We start from the raw sequence: 20,327 nt of genomic DNA, 5'->3' as shown, positions 1-20,327 counted from the left end.
AGGGATACTGACGTGCGATGAAGATCTATATAACAGTTGATGTGGTTATATGTCGAAATCATATATGTATGATTATATATATATATCAATTAAAAAGATAAAAGACTGTAAAGAAATAGTAGCGATGGGAAAGGATCGCCAAAAGAAGGAAGCAGAGAGTCATGAACCAGTGAGATGAAGATATAGAGGAATGATAAAAGTGGCGTGATGCAGAGGCATGGAGATAGCATCTTATCAGCGGACATACGTAGGGGTGGCAATTTTTATCGCCCCGTTCCACCCCGTCAATAACGGGATATAGGAACAACTTTTATATCGTTAGGGCGGACATGGATACATTTTTTTGTACCCGCCACGGGTCATGGGGCTAGGTTCTAATTCATATCCGCCCCGCCTTGCCTTATACACCATCATTTTTTATAAGACATATATATACCACCATTGACAAATCTAAAATCTAGAATGGGTGAAGGGTTTATTTATTATTTTGTCATTTGCTACTGTAAGTTTTAGTATATACAGGTTTTATCATTCTTACAATTTTGGTTAAGTGATTATTTGGTATATAATGATCCTTATCTTGCAATTTGGTAAGTGATTACTTAAAAAAAAATCAAAGATTTGCCATATAATGATCCTTCAAAAGAGGAATTTTATTTTATTTTTCCCCACGATGCATGAAGTCTGAAAATGATCTGGACAAAAAAAAAAAAGCTAACGGGAGCGGGCGGGGTAGGTATGGGGATAAATATTTCATAACAGGGCAGGGATGGATTATGAAAATTCAACCTGTCGCGGGCGCGGGGATGGATTTATCAAAAATCCAACGGGGTGGGGACGGGGTTTACACAAACCTACTCCAAACTCGTCCCGTTGCCATCCCTAGACATACGGAGGCCAAAGAAGACGCGCTTCTTTAGGATCTGTTTGGCAACCAATAAAGTGTTTTGTTGAATATATATATATATATATATATATAGTATGTTAATGTAATTTAGGCTACAAATCTCTAAAAAAATATATACTGTATGTGCTTCAAGTAATTTAAATGTGTTTGGTTTATTATAAATATATAAAGAAAGTGAGCAAAAGTTTAGTTATATATATATATATATATATATATAGTATGTTAATGTAATTTAGGCTACAAATCTCTAAAAAAATATATACTGTATGTGCTTCAAGTAATTTAAATGTGTTTGGTTTATTATAAATATATAAAGAAAGTGAGCAAAAGTTTAGTTTTTTTTATAGATAATAAAAAATAATATTACTATTTTATTACCGTGCCGAGTCTTATTTTTTTTTAAATTTGTTGTACTGTGATATTTGTGTCGTGTGGTATTGTATTCCTATTTTGTGTCCGTGCTTCACAGTTTGTTACCGTCCACAAAAAAAACACTGATCGTATGCTCCAGCACACCCTAGGTAGTTGTGGGGTGAATTAAAAGTAGGCTGTTGTAGACAATTCTGTGAATGGCCTACACAATAGGCACCAGTGGGTCTGCAACGAAAAGAGAGTGCATAAAGTGTACACTTATGAGCTTTGCAGTAGGATCTTGACCAGATTTTCTTGTACAATTTGTCATACACTGAAATTTTCTGTAAAATAAAAACGTAGTACATAAATAAAACTATATGCTACTCCTTATATTTTATTTTTTAATTTCCAAATTTAGAAGACCCCCAACCGACTCTATCACTCTTTCTTCATCCATTCTTCGAATTCCAGACAATATGTCCCCTGCAATCTCCTACAATCACAGCCATAAAAACTCCCTCTCTCTCCATCCCCAAATCAACAATCTCAGAAACCCCAACCCTAACCCTAACCCCAGCATCGACGCGGACGAGAAAAACCCTAAGCCCCTCAGTGCACAACAATACCTTCACGGTATTCGACTCCCTAGCGACTCAGCCATGGCTGAGCCAAACAACAACGCCTCTCCTCATTCTACACCGCTAGCAATCGACGGATCGGACGAAGACTCGGCCTTGTCGAAGTCCGTGTTCCTCAGTCGGCAAGAAGTCCTGAAACGCCGGTCTCGCCGCCTGAAGCAGCTCGCGACGGTCTACAAGGACCATTACTGGACTTTAATGGACGATCTCAAGCACAAGTACAGAGAATACTACTGGGAGTACGGGAAGAGTCCGTTTCAAGAGGACGAGGAGAGAGAGAATCTGGATCGGAAGAACTGTGCACAGGGTACTAGAGAGGACGCGAACCGGAGCAATAATGGGAATGGTGGGAAATTGGGGTTGGGATTGGGGGTGAATGTGAGCCGGTGTGCGGTGAATGGGTGCAAGGCGAAGGCCATGGCTTTGACCAAGTTTTGTCATTTGCATATATTGTCCGATGCCAAGCAGAAGCTCTACAAGGGTTGCAACTACGTTACCAAGAGGTTTGGGTTTTAATCTTTTTTTTAGATTTTTAAATTTCTGGTGAGTGGTTTTATACATTACAGGATCATCCAGATGAAACTTAGGGCATATTGGGTTTTTGAAATTGCTCTTATATATTGATTTCGGAATCGCACATTAAGGAGCTCAAATTTGTGAATATTTTATTGAGTTTTGGTTTTTGGTATCATATTTATCAACATTATCGATTTTGCAATTTGGGTTCTCTTATTGTTAAAAAGTTAAAAGAACTTCAAAATTTGGGCTATTGATAGTAAATTAAAATTTTAAAAAGTTGGGGGAGTTACATGTGAAGAGTCTTAAACTTTTTTTCTCTGAAAGAGTTCCTCATAAGATATTTACTGCTGGGCCAATTTTCTAATTTACTGATTTTTTTTTTTGATAAGTCTAATTTAGTGATTATTTGAAAAAGGGTTGTGGAGAGTTTTAGTATATATGTATATATATCAACAAATGATCTTTAATCCACAAGCAGTTTGGTTAGAGGCATGGTGACTACAAGAAGTGCTTGCCAGATCTCTTAACTGCTCTTTGGACACTTCCCCACTAAATCTCGGAAATGTTCTTATAGGTTGACTTAGTTATTAGGATCTTGAGTTTAATAAACTATCAATCTCTACCTCTATCTTCTCTTTTCCCTTTCTTTGCCCTTTTGATTTCACTAATTGGACATGGGTATCTGTACAATATATGTGTCAAACACGTGTACCAATTGACACTCAGATACTATACATGTGATGATGAAAAAAATAAGAAAAACTCATGTTTAATAGCAAAGAAGGGTTTCTTACTTCTAAGATGGATGGAATTCCTCATTTTTAATCTCATTGAATTTAATTGAAATATAAATCAAGCATACGTGTGTGTGTGTGTGTGTGTGTGTGTGTGTGTGTATCATATGTTAAACCATTAGCATAACATATTATGGATCTAATGTATTTGCACACATCCACCATCCATACCCGATTCAGGGACACATTTCAAACTAAGTTCACATATCCTAAAATCTGACGGCATTGTTGAGGGTGTTGGAGAGGATGATAAATGATAGTGCTATGGATAGTGGTTTAGAAATTTACTACAATAAAAATGAGAGCGTGAAATCCATTCAAAAGCGTTATTCACAAGAAAATCTTGATTTTCATAAACTTCTCTATAAACTGTGCATATTCTCTATAATCTCCTTTAAACTACAATATTGGATTATAAAACATACAAGATATTAGGATTCACCTTTTTGTTCGAGTGGTTTGTTGTTCCATGAGTGATGCTAAATTTGATGGATCATTCCATTAAGAGTCTATCTCGAGTTTGCTCCCTTGTGATCCTTTTGTAGCAGGATTAGAACTGTATAATGTCCCTTATTTTAAGAGCTTGAATGGTGTGGTTGTGTTTGCCTTATGTCTAGATGAAAGCCTACTTAGTGATAACCCCATTTATTTGCCATGGTAAGAGCAGTGGACTGGATGCAGATCTACCCTCAAGTTCCACTCTCATGGTATTAGAGTCCTCATAATACAGGTGTTCCCACACATACTACCCGAGCATTTTTTGTTCACCAAGTAATTGTCTTTTGTGTCCTAATTTTAAAAGTTGAAATATGTCTTTTGCGCCATGATATTAGAAGTATTAAAGAGATTAAAGGAGGTATATTAGAATTCCCATACTTTTGGCTTGCTATGTAATATTACATCATCTTTTCCTGATGACAGTTCCGCACTTCTCTACAAATGCTGGAACTTCCTTTTCCTTTTCCCCCTTTAATATAGTTTTTTTTTTTTTTTTCTCCTTTCCTTTTATTTATTTTTTTGATCTGGGGGTGGGAAAGGGATGGTTGGACATACTAGCCCCAAAAATTGTGTTGCAAATTCATTGATGTTATCTATTTTACTTAAGATAGAAACATCTAACAAAGAGACTAAAGAAAGGTAGAAAGAAGGATAAATGTATATATATAAATATATTTATATATTTACTTTACAACAAATTTACAACCGTCACTAACTCTTCCTAATATTCACTCAATATGCGTCTTGTAATGCATCCTAATTGGTGCAATTGTTAATTATCTGCTTGCTGTTGCACATGGCTAAATTTTTTATACGGGGTTTAGGGTTTAAAATAATAAAAAAGAACTAATGTAGTTTTGTATGTATTTTCTTTGGATATGTATCAATGTTTGAATTGGCCACAATTGAACCCCCCCCCCCCCCAAAAAAAAAAAAAAAAAAAAAAAAAAAAAAAGGAATCTTAAAAGTTATTTGTTGGATTTTTTTTTTTTTTTTCCATTGTGGCATGGGGTATGTAATTGTCACATATTAGAGTAAAAGCAATTAGCCATTTGATATACCATGAGTTACGATACCTAAGGATCACAGAATAGGATGCTGTTTTTCATCTTAAAAGATAATTCTGTTGATTGTTGCCAAAACTGTTGTAGACTAGCATGGCTTTAAAATGGGCTTGGGGTGTGGATTTGGAGGATTGCTTTGTTTCGTACCCGGTCTTTATTAAGTTGGTTGACAATTACATTGGTTTTAATTTTTAATCGCAATTTTACCTTTAGTCTGATGACTGCTGTTAAAATTGCTTTGATGTTCTGATATTTTGTATATGGTACACTGCTGCATTTTCTATATTTGAGGTCATTATGTTGGAAAACTGATACCAGTATCAAACACTGGTACCCATGCACTTTATGTGACGCATTTGCTATTTTGTCCTTAGAGGTGGCCCAAAAATCAATTATGTTGAATATCTGTTTATGGGAACTTTAGGCTGCCATCTTTTTCAGAATTTGATATATTTTTCTTGTGAGATAATGATATATTTCCTAATTACATTGTTGCCTACTTAGCAGTGCACCAGCGGGACCTATATTCTGCATGAAGCCAATACTGAGATCCACCGTTCCTTCTCTCTGCCCTCTTCATCTTCAAATGGCTGAAAAACATTTGACACGAGCTCTGAAGAAGGCGGGTCTTAATGTCACTTCTACAAGTAAGCTTGCTCCCAAGTTGCACGTCATAGTTGCAGAATATGTCCGCCAAATCCAAATGAAAAGGAGAGCTGGACAGAAGGCAATTGTTAATAGAGTTGAAATAAAGGAGGAAAAAAATTGAAATTAAGGCGATATCACTCATTAAGGCTTTGGATTGTATGTTAAAAGTTTGTATAGGTTTGTGCAATTGTTAGAACAGACATATGACGGGTTTTGGGACTTCGCGACATCTCTAGTACAATGGAGCAATTTGAAGATGTGGATGAGACATGGACTTGTGCCTTAAAGTACGACTTTGTGCCTATTGAAGGTACCTCATTATATCTGATTTCTTAACTTTTATGTGTTTTATCATAAAATTGGTGTTCTTTGTTGCAAGTTTCCAGCCATAATTTAAATTCAATGTTTTTAAAGTATTGTTTTACTACTTGAGAAAGAAAATAATAGTAACGACACCAGATGGTCTAACTTTCTGGTGTAAAACTTCAATATGCAATGTTGAGAATTGAAGAAGAGGTTTAGAAACTCGGAATTATCCTAGTTGAAGACGAAGGCTCTCTTCTGCCATTACTCTTATTTCTTATCATCCCAACTCTGGTGGCAAACCTGGTTTAGTATATGCTGAAATAATCTGGTGGTAGGGAAAGTAATAGTTGGTAAAGCAAATGTGTTTCTAGGAGTGATCATTTTTCCACCATTCATCGTATCAAAGCTATTTTGGCAAATGTAAATGGAAGATCTGGTGGAACTGAAAAGTTCATGGTGGCTTTAGCACTTGTTGAGTATGGAATATAGACGAGGGTAGGTGACTAGGAATTAGTGTCAAACTAAGAAAGGGAAGTGCCAAATTTAAGAAGGGGAAGTGCCAAATTTTCTATCTGTCTTTGTCATCATCCCTCCTTGATTTTATCCCATATGAATGATGTCTGCTGCTTAAATTCTCTTTCTCTGTTTTTTTTTTTTTTCTATTACAATTCATTTATACTATTATGTTTAATCTTTTAAGATCTATTTTAGTAACTTTATCTCATGTTAGCTTTGGTAAGCCTCTATGTCTTTTAACTTGTATGTAAAGCAATCTCTCTTTTGTTATTGGTACATCTACGGATCTATGCTATAAATTGTTCATACCACCTACTTGCTAACTTTTTTATTTGAAATGGCAAATATATATATATATATATATATATAACAAGTAGGTGAGCCTTTTTATTGGAAATGACCATTTTTATTTTCTTATAATCAATTTTAAAAAAGTTCAATAGTTTGGCAGGTTGGTTCTCCTCCTATTCCATTTTAGTCGTCACTTTTGCGAATTTTAACTTTTTAAGAGGACATACATTAATGCACTGTCCACTTTTCAAACTTCCAAGTTATCTCTGAAGTTTAAAAGTTCATATTATCAATTTGGGAAGCTTTCAAAACTTAAATAATGTTTTCGGAAATGAAACAAGAACACAATACAATGATGCACAAAGAGCCCAAAGGGCTACATTCCTTTTATAACATTCTTTCTTTCCATACACAATACAATGATGGAGGCTCCTCTATATAGGAGAAGAAATGTTGAGAATGGAAAGAGAGAGAAAATAGGAAACATCATCAATACTGGAGGACTCCAATGAGTCTCTAGTAATAGTTAATCTTCAATTCAGGAAACAACATAAATAGTGGAGGATTTTCCTCCACTGATTCCTCCATTAAATCTTTAATACTCCCCCTGCTATTGAGATGATGAGTAGGAACAAGTGTGAATGATGAAGAGGTATAACAAAGATGACCTCAATAAAAAGGGATCTGGAAATTCGAGACGAATACCAACACCAATGATAATGGCGACGATGATGTCACCAATGATAAAATATCACAAATGTAAACCAAGAGCAATACAATAAAAACTGTCGGAGACGTGACGAAGGCAAAGAAAAACACTACTGAACACCCCGACAACTTAAACAAGACACAAATAGCACTGATCACGCGGCGAAGGCGAAGAACAATGCTACCGAACACACCGGTCACGGGCAGCCCAAACAAGTCACAAATAACACTGATCACAATGCGAAGGGGAACAATAATGCTACCGAATACACTGACAACCCATATAAGTCACAAATAGCACCAAGAGATCCTTATCACATTTCAAACGCTAAGGGAATGCCCCAAAATAGGGATCCAAATCTTGGAAGAGATCCTCCCTACAGTGTCGCACATGCTAGGCGACTACCTTAGTCGAAGCAAGGGAGGAGAGAAATTAGGCTCCGATACTATGCTGTAAATTATAAAATCTAATTGAAGAGAAATGAAACAAGAACACAAAAATATTATGTGGTTCAGCCACGAGGGTCTACATTCACGGCCCAAATGACTACATTCACATAATACAATTGTGGAGACTCCTCACCATATTCGGTTCAAGGTTTGTAATGGTATGAATGTTGGATTTTGGGAAGACTTATGGTGTGGTGATCAGTTGTTGTCTTTTTCCTTTCCTCAGTCTCTTTTGCATTGCCGAGAATAAGCATGCTTATGTAATTGACTGTTATCATCTTGATAATAGTTGAGTTACGTGGGATGTGCGTTTTAGGCGTTCTTTTCAGGATTGGGAGATAGCAAAAGTTTGCGTCTTTTTGGAGTTATTGTATAAACAGAAGGATGTTGGCAGAGGTTGTGATGACATTTTGTGGACCCCCTCTTTTCATGGTAGATACGAAGTTCGATCCTTGTTCTTGTGTTTGTCTAATTTTATTGGACATAATTTCCCATGGAAGTGTATTTGGCGCTCTAAAGCTCCTTTTAGAGTCGCTTTCTTTGTTTGGACTGCTACCTGAGGAAAAATTCTAACATTGGATAATCTGCGTAAGAGAGGTAATACCATTGTTAGCTGGTGCTGTCTCTGTAAAACTGATGGTGACTCCGTGGACCATCTTCTTATGCATTATCCCGTTGCATCTGATTGTTGGAATCTCATATTCAGTATTTTTTGCGTTCAGTGGGTAATACCTAAGCACTCTTTCCAATTAATTAACGCTTGGAGAAGATGCCCTGTTATTGGTCATACTCGTGATTTTTGGAGGGTCATCGCATACTGTGTTTGGTGGTGTATTTGGAGAGAGAAATAACATAAAGTTTGAAGGAAGGGAATCGTCTTTTGCAAACCTAAAGTCTCTTATTCTTCGTTCTCTCTTCTGTTATGTTAGAGGCAGCGCTTGCTCCTCTATTGATGATTTTTTTGTTCTATTGGACTCTGTTGGTCCGTAGGTTTGGCTTTTGCTCTTTCATTTTTGTGTATTAGGGACGCGTTCCCCTTTTGAACGTTTTTCTAATATATTTTTTACTTATAAAAAAAACAATTGTGGAGACTCCTCTAAATAGGAGGAGAAATAATGAGAATGGAAAGAGAGAAAATAAGAAACAACATCAATACTGGGGAATTATATCTTTAATAATAGGAAACAATACAAAGTTAATTTCACAAAATTAGGGATTCTAATTGCATGGAGTAGTAATAGAGAACTGTAAAAATCATTAATTTATTTCGACAGTGTGTGCCATTTTACCCATTGTGTGTATCATATATTAATTTTTTCAAAACATTTGACTTCGTTAACTCGGGCTTGTGGCTTGCATTGCACCCTACGTCTAGGTTCCAAGAGAATTGTGGAGACTTAACTTCACGCGAACAATTTGTTTATGAATAATGATAAGTAGTCCAAAAGTCGGATGTATCCGACTGCTTAATGTGAGCAGGGGAAGACATAATTAAATATGATGATGTCATCATGACGTCATCTCTTACTCATATAAATTTAGTCGGACACAGACTTTGTATTATTACTCTTTAGTTATTGCTAGCTATCTTTGGCCGATTGGTATATTATATACTCTTGTCATAGAATATGTTCACCTTGCACCAATTCAGGTTAGCCTGGGATACATTAATCACAACACAATAGAGATCTCGAGTGGGCTGAGTGGGTTGACTGTTGGCTCCCTTGGTGAAGGTTATGAGAGAGAGAGAGTTTGTGGGTGGTGGTTCTTCCTCTTCCCTTCGGCCTTGGTATTATGTCATTTTATAGGGGTGGTGGACTTTTTGGGTCCATAGGACTCCCTTTTTGGTTTCGGTATTTGTATAGCTCTTGTGACGCGTACCCCTTTTGAACGCTTCGTCGCTTTTTAATACATTTTTACTTATCAAAAAAAAAAATGATGTCATTTTATAGGTAAAAAATGAGAGGATGGAAGACATAATGATATGACATTAAAATAGTTTTCAATCTTCTGTTCGAGCTTTGCGAGGTTTATTGAAGATGTGACAAGTACCACATAACTTACTCGTTGGCCACTTGACTTTTTACTATGTGGGTCATTACTGGTGATGTTGACGTGGATCATGCGAGATAAAACATATCCAACACCTACATGTAGAATATGTATACTAAAAAAGTGAGATCGATCTTAATAAGTTTGTAAGGATTAAGATACACTAAACAAAAAATATAAGGAACGTGAGATGTAGTAATTCATATACAGTACAAAATTTGAGAAATGATATTACCCAATTAGTTCATCTTTATGAGCCTTGTTTGATAAGACCACCATCCCTCCTAGTTTCTTTATTAGAAGCGTGGCAGATTAGCGAACCTTTGGTGCCTGTTACCTCTACCTGAATTGGTATACCCAGTTATGTTACCGAACATTATGATATTTTGCATGTGCACAGTGGCTCATAGCCGGTTCTTTTGTGACCCTTGATTAGCTTTTCAATGACTTTTGTACTTTTACCTTGGCCTTTTGTAATTTTATTGTAAGGTTGTTTGGTCTTTTTAGCAATACATTTTAGGAGGGAAAAAATAAAATAAAATAATGATTGGTGAAAACTGAAACTTGTGTTGAGTTTTTTCACTTTTTGTGTTCCAGTATTTTGTCGGGCTGATTTGACAATGTACAAAGAAGCCTTCTTCGGGCCTGTTCTCATGTATAATGTATTTTTTCTTGATCATGTTTGCTGGTAAAAGTAACACATGATTGGTGTTGATTTATCAAGAGTGTTTTCCTTTTTCTTCATCCCAAACCTAAACCCCCAATTTCCCTTTCTGAAATTTTGTGCAACATAAACCAATGTGTTGGTCTGGAACTACCTATAAACTTGAGAGCACCCCCCGATAATTTTTGGATCTTCTCATGTGCATCTGTTTTGCGAGATTCTTTCATTTTCTTCTTAATGTTGCAATATTTTTCTTTAACGAACATGTAATTTTCATCTTCAAACGATTCTTTTTCTATAACCAGGTGGAAGAAGCCAGAGGAAAAAGATGGGTTACTCAGCTGGTGGTGGGATCTACTTGTATTAAGATAGAACCATGGCGAATGATAACATACATGGACAAAATCATTATATGCAGATGTTGGGGGGTGGTGAAAGTTGAAATTTGTGGTACTAACTGTGTTTTACCATCCATTTTTCAAAATGCCAAATAAGATCGATGCATCATTGTTGAGAAGTCCAAATTCAACGTTAAACCTATGATTGTAAATAATATTTTGTCCTGTTTATATTGCTTGCCTTTTATATTTCCTCCCCTTAATTAATTTGTTTATATTTATAAAGAAAAAATGTAACGTGTCAGGTTTACAGCATCTAGAACTTGAAATTCTGTATATTTATTGTGGTCCAAGATTGAAACGGGGAGAATTTTCTGTTATGAATTTGAAGTGTGAGGAGGATTGTGTTCTTTTTTTTTTTTTTTTTCTTCCCCGGGAAATTGAAACAACAAATGATGTTTAGAACACGACGAATGTATGTACAGAGAGACTTTAGTACGCTGGTAATACTATTTTAATGGTGTCATCGATCAATTATATTTTGTCATATAAATAAAAATATATTTATTTTTAGTGGGTCATGTCATGTATCTAATATCAAATATTTCAGGAGCATTAAAGTATTTTATATCAAATATTTCAGGAGCATTAAAGTATTTTTCGTTTATGTTTTTATAAGCCAAGAAATGTATTGCAGATGTTATGAGTCAAAAGACATGTTACTTGGAATATTTAGCAAGGTCATAAAACTAAGGAAAATGATAAAAGCCCTGGTTGGGGAGGAGAGACTTGTTGGACAAATATCGATCGTGAAAAAAAATCAAACGTCAATTGTAACGGTACCCATTTTAAAAATCGATCGTCAACTGTAACAGTACTCACCTTAAAAATCGATCGTCAAGTGTTGCAGGCATCGGAAGAAATGTATTTGTTATGTCATGCTCCAAATCCTTCCAAGGCCCAAAGAATCCATTCAAAAACAATGACATTTTCAACTCTATATGAAAAACAAGCCATCTTGTCCCTTCAACATCATTAGAGATTTACACTTTAATGAAAGTTGGAGCACTAGATTGAAAAACTTGAGAGTGTAAAGGACACGTGTATGGATATATAACCTTATATACAATATATAAGACATCCCACAATAACAGATATAGAGATATTACTTGAGTGAATGCCGATTTATGTATATGATATCCCATATTTTATTTTAAAATATCAGAGCTAGCTAAAATCATTTTATAGCTCCATTTTAATGCATGTTTGAAATTATATACTCCATTCATTTCCGTTGTGACATTCTAAAAGAACATGATAAAATTTTCGATTGGTGTTTTTTTTTTTATTTATTTTTATTGAGTGATACTCTATTATTGAGACACACTTTATGAGAAGAGAAATATTAATACTCCATTTTTCCATTAGCACTCAACTTAAATTTTAAATAATTAAAATGACAAAATTATCGCTAAATACTTTTTAGAAATAATTGTGGAGTGTGTCTATGTTTTTTCATTCCATCACGGTTGGTGTGATGATCTTATCCTCTTTCGAGTGCACTAGATTAGATGCTGCAATGTCTTAAAAAGTTAAGGTTCATTCCATCGAGTTGGAATCTTATGCTGTACTACATAGGATCTCAAATCTATTCCATCATCGTTCGTGTGATGATCCTCATCCTTTTGAGTGCACTAGACTAGACTAGACGCTGCAATGCACTAAAAAAAATGAGGTTCATAATTCATTCCATCGAGTTGGGATTCTCTGCTCTCTGCGAAGGATCCCAACTCCATTCCATCACGGTTGGTGTGATGGTTTTTACTATTCTCAGTGCACTAACGCTGTAAAGCCTCTAATGCATTAAAAAGACGAGGTTTATTCTATTGAGTTGAGATCCTCCGCTCTACCGATGAAGATTCCAACTCAGATTCCATCAAGGTTGGGGTGATGACCCTTACCCTTCGCGATCAGCGTAAATCTGAAGGGCGAAGTGCATGCATTAAAGCCCGCAAATTTAGCTGGCTAATGTGTCTATGTTATGTTGCTGTATCAGTACAGTGTCCCAAAATATCTATATGTTTATATATGTATGTCCCGCAAATTTACCCATCTCTAATTGTTGCTGTGGACCAGAGTCAATTAGGGGTCCTGTGCCCTCTGTAAGGACTGCCACTACCCTCCCTCTCTCTCTCTCCCTCCCTCTCTAAAATATCTATATGTTTATATATGTATATCCTGAAATATTTATGTACTATGTACTAAGTAAGAGATTAATGATATTCCTATCCTTGTTATGTTGACAACCATAAATGTGAGGTCCAAGTTTATATGGAGACACAAGTAATAAGAGATTGGTACTGATAAAACCAACCCTAACAGTACAGTGTCCCAACCCTAATTGTTGCTGTGGACCAGAGTCAATTAGGGGTCCTTTGCCCTCTCTAAGGACTGCCACTACTCTCTCTCTCTCTCTAAAATGTCTATATGTTTGTATATGTATATCCAGAAATATTATGTACTATGTACTAGTAAGAGATTAATGATATTCCTATCCTTGTTATGTTGACAACCATAAATGTGAGGTCCAAGTTTATATGGAGACACAAGTAATAAGAGATTGGTACTGATAAAACCAACCTAACAACACCCTTTATTAGTGGAACCAAAATTCACAACAAAAATTATTATTGTTATTTTTAATTCTGTTTTCATTTTTTTGAGGGATAGATGAAGATTAATGAGAAAGGGAAGGAGGCCTAACTTTTCATGTTGGAAATAAAGTGTTTCACAAATTTAAATGTCTTTTAGTTCCCCACTATAATTAGGCATTACACACCAAGATTAATGAAAGTGAAAGAAGGTCTAATCTTTCAGGTTGGAAATAAAACTTTCGACACATTTAAATGCCCTTTTTTAATTTGACTAATTCAGGGTTATGTTTCAAATTTGTGCACGGATTCTCTTTACTATAACTAGGGGTGGCAAAATGGGTCAGGAACCATCGACCCGCCCATATCCGCCCACCTTTTAATGGTTATGGGTCAACCATATTTAATTGAGGGTTAAGATGGGTTGGATAATTTTTAATCATTTAATTTGAGGGTCAAGATGGGTTGAATATGGTTAACCATATTCAACTATATTCAACCCATATTTCACCCATTACATAATAAACATACCACACACATCTATTTTATGTTGCACTCAACTCATTTCTCTCTAAAATTCTCACTCACAATCTTCCCTCTCTAAATTTGTCTCTCATCAATCCTCTTTCTCTAAGTTTCTCTCTCTAGAAATTTCTTCTAAAAAAAAATAAATAATTAAAAAATAATTTTAAAAATAAAAAATATTTAAAAAATAAAAATAAAAAATAAAATAAAATAAAAAAGAAAATTAAAACCTTATGAAAAAAAAAAATAATTAAAAAATAATTAAAAAAAATAAAAAATAAAAAATAAAAATTATTATTTTAATGCAACTGAATTAAATTAAAAATTACCAATAAAAGATCGAAAAAAAAAGGAATGGAAGGATTGCATAATATTTTATTGAAAATGAATAAAAACTTCACTGTTTAAAAATTTGTATATGTATATATATTATATATATATATATATATATGCACACACGCACGCGAACATGTCCTTGTGTTTTGTACACTGCTTTGAAGTCTATGCATAGACGTCGGCTTCATTTAATTATTTGGGCTTAAATTAGTTTATCAAAAGTATCATCCAACCAATTTTACGGCATTCAAAGTAAAAGACACATTAAAGCAGTGAAGTTTATGAAAACACTAAGCAATTAAACACCTTTACGTAATGTTAATAGTTAATCAATTCAAAGGACTAAAAATTCTTGTCTTGACCAGAGAATTAGAACGACATCCATAGGTGGTTTCAATAATTTTGATATATATATTTTGGACTCGTACTAATGAAACAAATGCACCAATCTTAGTTATTCCTTGTCAAGATAAGAATGTATGAATATATATATATATGTAAAAAATAAAAAATATGAATGGGTCCACGGGTCATAGCGGGTTGACTCTGCCCATTTTTAATCCGTTCTGAACGAGTTGAATATGGATATTGACCCATATTGATCCGTTCATTTTTAACCCAATCCAAACCTGACCCAACATGCCAATTTGCCACCCTTAAGAATAACACAAGTGTTGTATGATATCGGATAACTTGTAACACACATATGATTTTGTACTACTATGAGTTCGATGCGGTACAAAACCTGTGTCGCATCGAATCCCAATACTTCAAAATCAGAGTTCATTTAGAAAGATTTGGAGAAAGAGTGGCTTAGTACTTGCCCTCAATGCCCTGACTAGTCTGATTTTTCAGTACTTGGGGGAGATCTCGGGTTATAGGCGTACTTGCAAGTGTTATGATATATTAGAGTAATGTCTGGTGAATGTGTTTGGTGTCTCATGTATGTACCCCACTCCTAATAGTTGTTGGGCCAAGACATACCTAGGCCACTCATGTGCTTGGCTAAGATTTTCCTTTTATTTATTTAATTTATTAATTTATTTTTAATTAGAGAGTAACGGTAAGGTATTGGAAGGTCGTGAGTTTTAATTAAGGAAATAGACTCTCCGAATACAAAGATAAAATTGTATATCCTCCCTAGACCTCTCAATCGTGAGAGTCTCGTGCACTGTACTTTTTGAAAACAAAAAATCAAAATGAAAAAACAACAATAGGAGTGTAGTGAAAATATGGATTTTACGGTGGATGATAGGAGCAACTAAAAGAGATAAAGTTAATAATCAAAGTACGACTTTGTGCCTATTGAAGGTACCTCATTATATCTAATTTCTCAACTCGTATGTGTTTTATCATAAAATTAGTGTTCTTTCTTGCAAATTTCCAGCCATAATTTAAATTCAATGTTTTTAAAGTATTGTTTTACTACTTGAAAAAGAAAATAATAGTAACGACACCAAATGGTCTAACTTTCTGGTGTAAAACTTTAATATGCAATGTTGAGAATTGAAGAAGAGGTTTAGAAACTTGGAATTATCCTAGTTGAAGACGAAGGCACTCTTCTGCCATTATTCTTATTTCCTATCATCCCAACCTTGGTGGCAAACTGGTTTAGTATATGTTGAAATAATCTGGTGGTAGGGAAAGTAAGAGTTGGTAAAGCAAGTGCGCGGAGGGAAATTTCCCCACCAATCATAATACACCACGTATCCATGAGAATAAGGAAACCCACCTTTAGTCAAAAAAATCTTGAAGCCCAGCACGAAGCAGAGGCCCAATAAGAAAGACCAAAAGAAGGTCAAGTCAGCCCACTTGACGGAGGAAAGTCCATTCAGCAAGAGGTAGACTAGGGAATGGCCAAACTTGGCACATTCAAACAATCCATAACGCCCACCATAAAGGAAATCCCGCGAAATAAGGGACCATGAATGCCTACGTTTGAAAACTGCTAGTAACGTCTCCATGAAAAGCTCCGTAGAGGCATATAAATAAAGCATGAATAATAAGAGAAATCCATCGAATTTCAACTACATCTTTTCTGTTGTCTAAATTGCTTACATTTAGTCTCTTTTTCTAATTCTTATTTTCTGTGTATTTCTTAAGTGTTCGGGTGTAAAAATTTGCACTTACATTTTGGCGCCGTTTGTGGGAATCATTTATGAAAAGCCTTTTTCACTATATCTTTTATGCGACATCGCTCCGGAATGGTGACAGGATCATACGCTGCGCAGGTACAACAGCAAGAAGCATTCAGAAAATGCGCGAGGAGATTCAAATGCAGTTTGACGTCCTTCGACAAGCTAATAAAGCTAATACCGAGCAGATCAATGCATTGAAGTAAGCCAACGAAGCTAACATAGCACAAATTAACGTTCTGCGTCAGGAGAACGAAGACTCCGGGCCACTGTTCAACAAGCCGATCCACCGATCATTCCTTACCCAGAGCGCTAGAACGAGCCAGTGGATCCGCCCACAGCACTAGGACTTAACAAACCTCCTCCGCAGCCGAGGGCTCCTCGACAACAGTTCAATGTCCAACATGATACTTTGGACTAAAACGATGGTGAAGAGACAGCAAGTCAATCTCGCATTGTGGCAGATTCCACGTTAGGAGGGCCACGAACCACCAAAGTCCCTACCTCAGAAGATCACACTGAGTCAGGGAAAAAAAGTACGTGGGTCTCGATTGGTGATCATCAACTACCAGGGAGTGACGTCATTGCTAAATTCCGAAGGGAAATGGACGAATGTATCAAAGGGCTGAAGGCCCAAACACCTGAGAACATGGCCAGGGAGTTCACCACTTCTATAGTCAAAACTCCCTTCACGGATGAAATAGAACAGGTGGAGAGACCCAAAAAATTTATGATGCCAAAGTTTGTTAAATTCAATGGAACAGGAGATCCTCTCCAGTATTTAGACCATTACACTCAGGAGATGACTCTAGAGGCACAGAATGATCTATTCATGTGCAAGATCATTCCGTCCAGCCTAACAAGAGTGGCACTAGAGTGGTTTAAGAATCGTCCACACAAATCAATCTCAAATTTCGAGACGCTATGTATTGCTTTTTTAGCCCAGTATTGTGAAAACAAAAAGCAGAAGAAGACCATCTCCAATCTCTTCACAATCTGGCAAATGAAAGGAGAAAGCCTTCAGACATTTCTCACTCGATTCAATATGGAATCCTCAGGCATTCTAGACTGTAACTAGGGTACAACCATAGAGGCATTCAAGATAGCCATGATACCAGGTATAAGTTTTCATTCTTCTTTAGTAAAGAAAACTCCAGTAGACAGGTCAGAGTTAAATGCAAGAGCATAAAATTACATTAGACTCGAGGAGAATGAGATGACGAGATAGCAGAGGTCAACACTCGTTATGGTGGAAAGTTGACCGAGCATCTCATGAGCTCAATGGGAACCCTCGAGCATCGAAGGAAGAACTCATGAGAAAAGGTCTCAGACAACAGAAAAAATCATACCTCTCAAAGTCACACTGGCAAGGTTGTACCAAGAGACGAAGGGGAGGAAGATTTTTAAATCCCTTCGCCAATTAGACAGCCAATAGACCAAAGTAAGCACTGTACATTCCATAGTGATTTTGGTCACTTAACCAATGATTGTAGGAATTTAAGGAGACAGGTGGAGGCCTTAATTGCTAAAGATGAACTGGCCGAATACTTGGCTGACCCAGGCCAACAGAAGCCATTCGAACGAACCAAGCCAGCCCGTAAGACTGTAGCAGACAGTTAGCTTGTTCGCATCATTAACATGATTCATGGCCACCCACAAGAGGATGAACAATTAGAGAACTCCTACATGATTCAACTCAAGCAAGCTTATAAGTTGCGAACAACCGGGGAGGTTAATGCAGTTGAAAGCAGGCTGGGTTCGTTTCAGATTTCCTTCCACGAAGGGGACCTTAAGAAAGTACAACTCCCATATGAAGACCCCCTGGTAATCAGTCTCTTAGCGGTAAACTATTTGGTCAAATGTGTCCTCATCGATCCTAGAAGCAGTACCAACATTATTACCAAGTGGACATTCGATCAACTCAAACTTAGTTCAGAATAGGTGCGTCCCACTGGGAACCCGTTGGTAGGGTTCAATGGGTGAAGAGTAGATCCAATAGGCATAATCACATTATCAATCACTGCGGCCAAAAGAACTTTGAAAGAGAATTTTGTGATTATTGACATCCACCTGACCTACAACCTGCTTATGGGTTGAGGTTGGATCCACCGAATGGAAGGAGTCCCATCGACCTTGCACCAAGTCATGAGGTGCATTGGTCCAAACGGGCGAGAAATTGTTGACATCTGGGGTAATCAAGTGGCAGCAAATGTGTGCTATCATACCACTATCCGATCAGATGACAAGGGAAAATAATTGCTAAAATAGCAATTACCAAGCTCCTCGTCTTCCAAGGAGAATGAGGAGCCAAAAGAAGAACACCCGACCGAAGAACCCCTGGTGGCAGTATAGTTGGTCACAGGGGAAGAGCAAAAAGTAACTTACATAGGGGCACTCCAGTTAATGGAGGAAAAAGAAGAATTAACAGAAGCTTTAAAGCAGAATGCTGATATCTTCGCCTGGAACCACTGGGATATGCCAGGAATCAACCCGGCGGTAGTATGTCATAGCCTGAATGTTGACCCAAATTACCACCCGATGAAGCAAAAACAGAGGAGGTTCACCCAGAAAGGAATAAAATCATTGCTGAAGAAGTCGATCGACTCTTGGAAGCAGGATTCATCCGAGAAGTGCAATACCCACAGTGGCTATCGAACATAGTAGTTGTTCAGAAGAAAAATGGTAAGTGGAAGGTGTGTATTGACTTCACCAACCTGAATAAAGCTTGCCCAAAAGATAGTTTCCCACTTCCAAAGATCGATAAGATGGTGGATGCAACGACCGAGTATGAGAGGCTAACTTTCCTTGATGCTTATTCATGTTACAATCAAATCCTAATGGACCCATCGGATGAAGAAAAGACTTCTTTCATTACCGAACGCGGTACATACTGCTATAAGGTAATGCCTTTCGGACTGAAGAACGCAAGAGTGACTTACCAGCAGCTGATCAAAAAAGTGTTCGACAAACAGATTGGAAGAACGGTCGAAGCCTATACAGATGACATGGTTATAAAGAGCAAAGAAAAGAAAGATCATTTGCAACACCTACAAGATGTGTTTGACTCTCTCAAGAAAAACAAAATGAGGCTAAACCCGGCGAAATGTTCATTTGGGGTATCTTCAGGCCAGTTCTTAAGCCATTTAGCGAATAAGAGGGGGATAGAAGCCACCCCTGCCTAACTAACAAAGCTACTCTAGAACAAAGAGCCCTAGACCATGAAAGATGTCCAAATCCTTCCTGGAAAAGTAGCAGCCTTCAGCCGATTCATATCTAGACTGTCAGATAAGTGCAAACCATTTTTTGATGCCATCAAGGCAAAAAAGGGGGACATATGGGGAACAGACCAGCGAGTGGCTCTCATGAAACTGAAAGACTATATGACCAATCCTGTCTACCCCCAGACCTGAAGAACCATTGTACCTTTACTTAGCAGTATCTCGATCGACAACTAGTTCGGCACTAGTAAGAGAGGAGGGCAAAAAGCAACACCCTATTTGTTACCCTAGCAAAACCACGATAGACTCAGAAAACAGGTATTCGATGGCTGAAAAAGTTATCCTTACCTTGATCCAGGCAAAAAGGAAGCTCCAGTACTACTTCGAGGCTCACCGGATAATAGTCCCCACAACACATCCAATTAGAGCAATCCTCAGTAAGCTAGACATTTCAGGTAGAATTACCAAATGTGCGATCAAGTTAAGCTCCTTCTATATCCAATATGAACTATGCACCGTGGAAAAAGGGGCAGGTGGTTATAGATTTCCTATTGGATACCAACCCAGGAGAAGAACAACCCATCCCAGATGGTTCCTTAAGCCAAAATGGAGCTAGAGTAGGACTGGAAATCAAAACTCCCGAAGGGACAAGACTCCAGCAGGCAACCCGATTAGAATTCCCAACCACAAATAACGAAACAGAATACGAAGCACT

The 20,327-nt window shown here is 36.8% G+C and overlaps 1 protein-coding gene across 1 annotated transcript; it reads left to right on the top strand.

Annotated features, from left to right (window-relative positions):
• The first annotated feature begins 1,493 nt into the window (after window positions 1–1,493).
• Window positions 1,494–10,985, top strand: LOC132271289 (uncharacterized). Its single transcript, XM_059772626.1, has 3 exons — window positions 1,494–2,402; window positions 5,282–5,732; window positions 10,715–10,985. The coding sequence occupies exons 1-2, from the start codon at window positions 1,639–1,641 to the stop codon at window positions 5,541–5,543; spliced, it is 1,026 nt and encodes a 341-aa protein (XP_059628609.1). The 5' UTR covers window positions 1,494–1,638; the 3' UTR covers window positions 5,544–5,732; window positions 10,715–10,985.
• Window positions 10,986–20,327: the final 9,342 nt, after the last annotated feature.

Source organism: Cornus florida, unplaced genomic scaffold (assembly GCF_030987335.1).
Source record: "Cornus florida cultivar Cherokee Brave unplaced genomic scaffold, ASM3098733v1 CherokeeBrave_3.0.0_Hap2_Chr08, whole genome shotgun sequence".
Classification (NCBI taxonomy): Eukaryota; Viridiplantae; Streptophyta; class Magnoliopsida; order Cornales; family Cornaceae; genus Cornus; species Cornus florida.
Note: the sequence above shows the minus strand (reverse complement) of the source record. Positions and strands in the feature narration are given on the sequence as shown.

Excerpts from the sequence above, each read along its gene's own strand:
- LOC132271289 (XM_059772626.1), top strand. The coding sequence starts at position 1,639 with ATGCTACTCCTTATATTTTATTTTTTAATTTCCAAATTTAGAAGACCC. Across the intron at positions 2,403-5,281 it reads TGCAACTACGTTACCAAGAG|TGCACCAGCGGGACCTATAT; the intron begins GTTTGGGTTTTA and ends CCTACTTAGCAG.